Raw genomic sequence first — 9,041 nt, 5'->3', positions numbered from 1 at the left:
TGCAGCAGAGAGACCCTCAGGTGTGCAGCAGAGAGCCCCTCAGGTGTGCAGCTGAAAGCCTCTCAGGTGTGCATCAGAGAGACCCTCAGGTGTGCGTCAGAGAGACTCTCAGGTGTGCAGCAGAGAGACCCTCAGGTGTATAGCAGAGAGACCCTCAGGTGTGCAGCAGAGAGACCTTGACGTGTGTCGCAGCGATTCCCCAGGTGTGCAGCAGCCATCCTCCCAGGTGTACAGCAGAGATCCTGCCTCCATATCCCAGGAGAGACTCCACAAGTCCTCTCCGTGGGAGCAGCTGGAACACTGTCCAGAGCTGCCCCTCAGTGGACAAGAGCCAGGCTGTCCTGGCGCCTGTCCTGTCCCCACACTTGGCAATCCCAGAAGTGGGCAGGGTGAACACATACTCATCGCCAGCGTGGCACAGCAGTCTTGCTTATGGAACTCGTTCCAGGCTCTGGTCTTGCAGAACTTGCTGCAGGTCAAGATGCCATAGCAGCGGATACAGGGCAAGAGGCGCACCCCGACTGAGCGGCCACACTGGTAACAGAACTTGAAGATGGGGATCCTGTGGGCGGAGTGTCCAGTCAGTAGGTGTTCATACCCCTGCCCGTCCCCTGCCTCCACCCAAGCCAACTCCAGCCTTCTAAGTGAGGACACATCGAGATAAAAGCCCACTGCCTCTACCAGACACTGGGTGCCAGGCCTCTCCCAGGTGGACAGCCAGCAGCCACTGCTCAGTAGTGTGCTTGCTGGCACCCCGGGAAGTCCTGAGCCCCTGTCTCAGGGGTGCCGACACAGACCTGTCAACACAGGAAGCAAGCACAGCTTAGGCTGTGTGAGGACATCACACCTGCCGCTCATGGGGACCAGAACGCCAGCTCACAGGCACACCTGCTCTAGCCTTGTCACAGATGGAGGTTAGCGGCAACTTTACATCAAGCAAGCGTATCAGAGCACGTGTTTGCTTTGTGTCCCCGTCCCATTTTTGTCCTTCTGGTGACAGTCAAGTTGTTCACCATGCTAGTGACCTGATGTCACAACCTTGTCAAGGACTATAGCCTTCAGTGTGGATTACATCTCAACAGCAGGAAAACTAAAATCCTCATCATTGGGCCAACAGACAACCTCCTGAGAGACGGAGAAAAGATGGAAATTGTCAACGACTTCATTTTACCTGGATCCACAACCAACTCCCTTGGAACCAGCAGTGAAGAAATCAAAAGACATGTGACATTGGGAAAAATCTGTTGTCAAGGACCTCTCCAAAGCTCTCAAAAGCAAAGATGTCCATTTAAAGACCAAGGCATACCTAAGCCCAGCCTGGATATTTTCAATTGCTTCCTGTGCATCTGAAGGTTTGGACAATGATTAAGAACGACAGAAAAAAACCCTGCTGCCCTAGAGTCGTGGTGTTGGAGAGAGTCCTGAATGTTCCTGAGACTGAGACTGTCAAAAGGACAGACAGACATGTCTTGGAAAAAGTGCAACCGAGGTGTTCCTTAAAGGGAGTGAAGCTCCATCTCACCGACCTTGGGGTGTGTTGTCAGAAGGGACTCATCCTTGGAAAGAGACCTCCTGCTGGGAAAGGGGGAGGGTCAGCCTAAAAGAGGAGGCCCCTCAGCGAGGACCGAGGACCGAGCCTGTCAGAGATGAGGAGGGTGGCACCGGGTAGGACAGGTGCGGATCTGCTGTTCATATGGTCCCTGCGAGCCGTTGTCCACTCGACTGCACCAAACAACAACAACTGCACTCAGACTAGAGAACACAGCTTCTCTGCGCCCTGGGAAATGAGGCTCTCATGTGTCCTGCTTTAAACAGCGACCTTCACTTGACCACGGTGGTCTGTAAGTGGACCCACAGCGCCTATGAGCACACATGCAGCATCCTGAGTGCACACAGTGTCATGAGCGCCCATCCCCAGTGCCCGCGCAGGGTCCCCCAGTGCCCGTGCAGCGTCCCTGAGCACCTGGGCAGCGTCCCCAGTGCCTGCGCAGCATCCCTGAGCACCTGGGCAGTGTCCCCCAGCACCCATGCGGCGTCTTCAAGCGCACACATATTATAATTTTGTCTTCCCTGGTTACAATTAGGGGTTTTCTATCATTCTCTCCTCCCCTAACATCTCGCTCATGCTTGCCCTGGTCCCTATGTGCCTGTGACCCCACCCCATCCTGTGTCTCAGAGAAGTCCTCTTGGAATCTGAAGGGAGCACGTGGCCAGGCTGTCACGTGGGGGCTGTTAAGGAAAGGGAGCCCTGCTAGTATTCGGCATCATTCTAACCAAAAGGCCACTAGTTAAACCCAGTAGTCAGTCCTCTGGAGAAAGAATACTAAGATTGCAGCCCTGACACCTGGAGGGGATCAGCAGAAGGCAGACTTAACTCTGAGCACGGGGTCAGTTCAGGTGTTCGTTTTCAATTGCTCAGGGCAATGCTGGGTGGTTTTGAACTCCCAACCCTAAGGTCAACAGCCTAATGTGCACTGCTAGTGCCAAGGAGACCTGCCACCGCAGCTCTGAGAGGAAACACTCTTCACCTGGGGTCAGGGCCATCTCAGGGGGGACGGAGGTCCTGGTCAGGCCCAGCCACAGCTTTCAGACCCCACTCCCAGGTCCTCAGCACCACGGTCCCCACTTACAGCTCCAGCCCTTCTTCGTAAGGACACTTGGGTTGCCATGAGCCCTTCTTTATTCTGGAACCGGAAGACAGCTCCGCTGCAGAGAGAGGGACAGTCAGGCCGCCATGCAGGCTCCTGGACAGCCACTCAGACTGCCCAGCCCACATCTGCCTGCCCAGCCCACATCTGCCTGCGCCGTCCAGGACTGGCAGGTTGGAGGCCCTCAGCCTCCAACCACCCAGCAAACAGCTGGCTCCCGACCCCTGCAGGCCCAGCTCAGGCTGAGACAACCTCATTCTGGAATGCAAGGGTCCACAGGCTCAGGGAGTGAGGGGCTGCTGGGCTCCACTGGCCAAGACCACCGTGCAGCTGGCTAGCTGTTGAGTGGTCCACTGGCAGTGACGTCCGGCCCTCCCAGGCACAGCACAGACATGGTGCTCTGTGAAGTGAGTTCCCTGGCCGCCCTGGGTGGGGCCAGCACACAGGGATCTGAGCCCCAGCTGGCTCCAGCCCCACCACCCACTATGGCCGTGTGCTCACCTTTCTTGCTTTGGTAGAGCAGATTCGAGTCCCACTGGCCCTCCTTGAGGAAGACAGTGCGGCGCAGCTGGACACCCAGGTACTCCAGGAAGCGCTTGCGGGCCAGCAGGATCTCCCGCTCGGCTGGCATCAGTGTATGGAAGGGGCAGTGGGCGATCTTCCGGTCCTGCAGAGCCCATGGGTCAGTGCCAGGCCCAGGCCCCCCAGAGGGCAGACCCCACTCCCCATCCTAGGGGCCAACGCCCATGGAGTTAGTACCAGGCCCAACCCAGGTCCACCAGAGGGCACCCGGGATCTTAGCAGAACCCACAGTGACAGAGGCATGGGGAGGTGGCCAGCCACACTGAGCTCACAATATATAGTGAGGGCTGGTCAGGGAATCCTGATGGCCATGGGCAGAGGTCATGCCCACAGGAGCCGCCACCCTAGGAGGCTGGGGCGAGTCCAAGCCACACCTGGAAGAATCGGAAGTACCCATAGTCCACGGCTGTGCCCACAGCCACCTTGTCCCCCTGCGTGATTGTTATAGGGTACAGGATGTCTGCCCCGGAACTGATAAGCCGATCGACCTGTGGAGAAAACATCCTTTGTGTGCAGGGGGCCATGACAGTGGGGGGTGTCGGTCATGATGCTGGAGAGTGGGGGCTGTGACGGCAGGAGAGGGTGGTCATGACAGCTGAGGGGCTGGGGGCCATGACTCCAGGGAAGGGGAGCTGAGAGGTGGGGAGACATGACAGCAGGGGTGCAGAGAGTCATAACACGGGGTGCGACAGGAGGTCATGACAGGAGAGGACAGAGAGCCCTGTCCAGAGGACAGTGCTCAGTGAGTACACAGGTCCCTTCCAGCTGCTTCTGTGCTAGACCTGAGGGCAGAGGGTCTTCTCTCTCCCTAAAGTCCCAGGCCTCACCTGCACCCTCTAGAGGGTCAGGGGGCTGAGCAAACAGGCAGGGTAACAGTGCTGACTTTAGGGACAAGGACTCGGGTGGGGCGTTCTAAGGATAGCAGAGGAGAGCTCATTCTGGGCTCACTTTCTGGGGCAGCCCGATGCCCACCCCTCAGCCTGGACTCTGCTGTGTCCAGAACCATGCTGCTGCCTCTGACAGCAAGCTTGAGCCTGGTTACAGCCCAGTGTAAGCAGGCCTGGCCTGCTCCTCCTGGACCCTCTCAGCCCTGTCGCCCTCGCCTGGCCTGCTCCTCCTGGACCCTCTCAGCCCTGTCGCCCTCAAGGGCACAGAGCCGGCTGCTCTGCTCCCTGAAGGCCATTCCTTTGCACGGTGACTCAGTGTCCTGGTTCTCTCTCTAGGCCACGGTCCAGCCTGTTCTGGATGGAATGTGTCTCCTACCAGAGCTGTGTACGGTGCTGGTCCTCAAGTATAGTCCGGTGTGGGACAGAGTTTCTCTGTCCTGTTAATGAGGCTTCACTGGGCTCACCATTTTCCGGGCAGCCTCATGGATCGGAGAACCTGGCCCGGGCCCTGCACCACCCTTCCAAGAACTGCTGTTGGAGGTCCTTGTCTTGTTGAGCTGCCATGCCAGCCATTCCACTGAGGGGCTCCCCTTTTCACTGACCCTCTACTTATGAGACATGACCTTCTCCAGGGGCTGGTCCCTCCTGACAACTAGACCAGAATATGTGACACAAAGTCTTGCCATCTTTACTAACAAATGTTCTAGCTGCACTCCCAGATTCCTTCGTCCTTCTGACAGTATTTTGACAACAGTATATACAAAATTTTTTGCCAATATCAGCATTCAAAGGTAGCCAACCTTTCTTCTTCAGTCTTTCTTATTCATTGACTCTATTTCAGATGCATATAAAGTTATTGAAAATACTGTAACGTGAAGCATAAACCCCCTACATCTCAACATGACACTGGCCTTTTAGTATTTTAAAGAAGTCTTTGAATGATGTGCTCAGTGCCGTACACAGAACAGCACAGGTTCAGGTCCATTGTCCATGGGGTCGCCGTGAGTCATACTCAGCTCAACAGCACGTAACAACAAACGGCCTTTGATTTCTTCAGTACTTCATCAGTGAGCATTGATTGTTGATCCAAGTAAGAGGAAATAACTGATTTTCTTTGTTCCATGATTGTGCTTATGTGAAACTTAGACAAGGAAGCAGTCCTCAGAACAGAGTAGGGAAACACTGCATGGTTTAAAATTGGAAAGGAGTGCATCAGGGCTGCATTCTGTCTCCATACCTTTTCAATATATATGCAGCACAGATCATTAGGGAGGCTGGGCTTTATGAGGAGGAATGTGGCATCATGATCGGTGGAAGAGTCATCAACAACTTCCGCTATGCAGATGACACAACCTTGCTTGCTGAAACTAAGGAGAACCTGAAGCGCTTGCTGCATAAGGTCAAGGACTACAGCCTTCAAAATGAATTGAAGCTCAAAATCAAGAAGACAAAGATTCTCACCACTGGGCCAATTGGCAGCACCATGATAGAAGGAGATGAAATTAAGGCTGTTAACAATTACAGCTTGCTTGGTTCCATAATCAACACTCTTGGCACCAGAAGTCAGGAAATGAAAAGATGAATTGCACTGGGGAAATCTACTTCTCCAGAGTACTAAAAAGCAACGATGTCAGTCTATAGGCTAAGGTGCACCTGATTCAGCCCATGGTCTTAACTGTTACTTGCTATGCATCAGAGAGCTGGACAATGACTAAGGATGACAAGAAGAAGAATTGATGCCTTTGAGTTGTGGTGCTGGAGAAGAGTCTTGAAAATACCTTGGACCACCAAGAAAACTAATAGGTCTGTCATGGAGAGAAGAATCCTTGGAGACAAGGATTTTGAAGCTCCATTTGACATAGTTTTAGCACGTGGCAGGAGAGACTGGTCCTTGGAGAAGCACATAATGCTTGGAAGGGTGGAGGGACAGTGCAGGAGAGAAAGACCCTGGATGAAATGGTTTAATACTGTAACTGGGGCAATGGGGGTTGGTGTTTTGGAATTAGTGAGACTGGGTCAGGACAGGGCAGGTTTCAGAGGCACAGAACAACAACAATAACATCCTGATGTTGCTTCTTGGTCCAGCTGGGAAGACTCTTGTTTTCTTGACGTTGAGGTGTAATCTATACCGAAGGCTGTAGTCTGACCTTCGTCAGTAAATGCCTTCCTTACATCTCCATTTTCTGCAAGCACATTGTCGTGTGGACTGCTGGAGAGCCGTCATGCAGCCCACAATGCCACTTTCTTCTTCAGATTCTAACTGTCTGCTCAGTGCACAGCTCTGGATATGCATGGTGACACACAGCTTTTCTGAACACCCTTCCTACGTTCAAATGGCTGCTTCGGCTGTGTGGTCATGTTTGGTATGAGTACAACGAAGTATCCTTGGATTGTCATTCCTCTCAATGTCGTAAGTAATTTATTATGATTCATTCATATAGTTGAATGTCTTTGCCTTTGCAGAGTCAATAAAATGCAAACATCTTTCTCTGCTTTTAGCCAAGGTTAATATACATCGGCTATCCTTAGCAATCATTTCACCATGTCTTCTGAATCCAGCTTGAATCTCTGGCAAGTCCCTGCTGATATACTGTTTTGGCAATATTTGAATAATCCTCAGCAAGATTTTACTTGCACGTTATATTAACGATACCACCCAATTATTTCTGTGTACTATTAGACTGCCTTTTTTGGGAATGGGCACAAACATGGAGCTCTTCCAATTAATTGGTCAGGTAGCTGTTTTCCAAATTTCTTGGCATAAACAAGCAAGTACATGCAGGACCGCATTCGTTTCATCAAACACCTTCACTTCCAGTTCCTGAAGTCTTTTGTGCCAATGTCTTCAGGCAGCTTCACTGTTGGTTCTTGACCAAATGCTACTTCCTGAACTGCTCAATGTTGAAAAATTCTCTTTGTAAAAGAGACTGCATATTCCAACCATCTTCTTTTGACACTTTCCACTTCATTCTCTATTTTCCTCAGGGAATCCTTCCTGCAGCTCAGTTCCTGAATCCCTTCCATTCAGCTATCATCCGGCGTTTCTTCCTTTTGCATAGCTTCTCTATGTTCTAAGGTAGCAAGCTTCAGGATCTGTTTTAACACTCATTTTGGTAATTTATTTCTTTCTGGTCTTCTTAAGGACCTTTGGTTTTTCTCCATGTCTGACACTCCTGATGTTATCCCACATCTCATCTGGCCTTTGGGCATTTGTGGTTCTTCAGAGCCAGCACATGGCCCTGCGTGCTGGTAAGCGGGTCAGGGTCTTCACGGCAGGGTCTGGGATTGCAGAGACGATTTCAGGCTGAGCCCTGGGCTCTCGGCATCAGGGCTGATGGGGCATGGAGGACAGGCCACTGGGAGGGGATGCTGAGGAGCAGGGCTGCTGACCACAGCTTTCATTGTGACACCAGTAGAACTCAGTTGAGTAACTGCATTTACTAGACTTGCAGGAGAGGGGGGTTCTGCCCTGAAGAGGTTCGGGGCTCAGGAAGGGAGCATTTAGGACCTGGCGGGGATGCTGTGAGGTGCTGTGAGCAGAGGGTGGATTGGTGGCTTGGAGTAGAGTGTGTGACTTGTAGTTGAATGGACAGACACAGGAGGTCAAGGGTTCGGGGAGTGGCTGCTAAGTGGTTACAGTCCAGCACACAGGATCTCTGTCACCCCCAGTGGAAGAGTCTAAGCTCAGCAGCCTCTAGAAGCAGGTCCCTGATCATGTTTGCCAGGCCCAGAACAGAGGTTCTCCAGTGGTGCCGTGGTTAAAGTGATCAGATCCTAAAGAGAAGGTCACTGTTTAAACCCACCAGCTGCTCTGCAGGAGTGAGATGAGGCCGTCCGCCCGGTAGGGGAACAGCCCTGTAGACCACACGGGTCAGCTTCACTGTTCCGACAGTCACTGTGAGTGGGTCGACTTGAGGGCAGTGTGTCTGGTTTCTTTGTGTGTTGTGTGGTTGTTAGGTGCTGTCAAGTCAAGTACAACTCAGACCAACCCTGTGAACAGACCTGAACCCTGTCCCCCCGTCCCGTCCTCTCCAGCTCTGACACACTTGAGCCCATTACTGCAGTCACGGTATCAATCTATCCAGTTCAGGAACTGACCATCGACCTTTCCAAGCACTTTTCCTAGTAACATGTTCAATGTATGTGAGATGAAGCTTTGTCATCCCTGCCTCCACAGAGCACTCTGGCTGCATTTCTCCAAGACATATGTTTGTTCATTTGACCATCCATGAGACCTCGGCACGCTTGTCCAACACCACAGCTCAAAATATCAATTCTTCTTCTGTCATCCTTGCTCACTGTCCAGCTGTCAAATGCACAGTGTTGGTGTTGTTATATGCCGTCAAGGTGCTTGCGTATGTTGCAACGCTGTGTACAATAACCCTATATCCTTCTCTATCCTGTGCCAATCTTTTTATTTTATTTATTTTTATTAATTTTAATGAACCTTTACAGAGATTTTGGATTTCCATTCATTCATTGTTGTACTTTTCTCCCTGCCCACCCTCCTCACCCCACCCCTCGTTTGCTCTTCTCTTTGAAAAGTAAAAGAGAAATTCCTTCATTGGTATACAATCCCCCTGTACTGAGTACACTCAACAAGGCAACCTTCATTCTGGACTCCTGTCATAACCATAATACCCTATCATATATCTCTTTTAACCTGTTCTCTCCCTCATCTGTTTCAATGCAGTATACATAATTTATCCAGTTTTTCTCATTCTTATCCCAACCCTAATGTCAGTCCGGTTTTACAACAGTGGCATTATGCAGTGTTTGTCCTTTCGTGACTGAGATATTTCACTCAGCCAGGGTCACCTATTTTGAATAATATTGCATGAGATCCTTGTTTTTCAATGCAGCGTAGTATTCCATTGTGTGAATATACCACAGCTTCTCTATCCATTCGTTCGTTGATGGGCAC

The 9,041-nt window shown here is 51.5% G+C and overlaps 1 protein-coding gene across 1 annotated transcript in view; it reads right to left on the bottom strand.

The window, feature by feature from the left end:
• ANKMY1 (ankyrin repeat and MYND domain containing 1) overlaps window positions 1-9,041 on the bottom strand; it is a 77,023-nt gene that overhangs the window by 20,578 nt on the left and 47,404 nt on the right. The window contains exons 14-17 of the mRNA XM_006893500.1: window positions 3,605-3,718; window positions 3,150-3,315; window positions 2,631-2,706; window positions 402-562 (exon numbers count right to left, since the gene is read on the bottom strand). Of these exons, the coding sequence (XP_006893562.1) occupies window positions 402-562; window positions 2,631-2,706; window positions 3,150-3,315; window positions 3,605-3,718 (517 nt within the window). The remainder of the gene's footprint in view (window positions 1-401; window positions 563-2,630; window positions 2,707-3,149; window positions 3,316-3,604; window positions 3,719-9,041) is intronic.

The sequence above is a fragment of the Elephantulus edwardii genome, unplaced genomic scaffold (assembly GCF_000299155.1).
Source record: "Elephantulus edwardii isolate Elephantulus edwardi_28Jun2011 unplaced genomic scaffold, EleEdw1.0 scaffold00127, whole genome shotgun sequence".
NCBI classification, from domain to species: Eukaryota; Metazoa; Chordata; class Mammalia; order Macroscelidea; family Macroscelididae; genus Elephantulus; species Elephantulus edwardii.
This window is presented reverse-complemented; position numbering and strand designations above follow the sequence as displayed.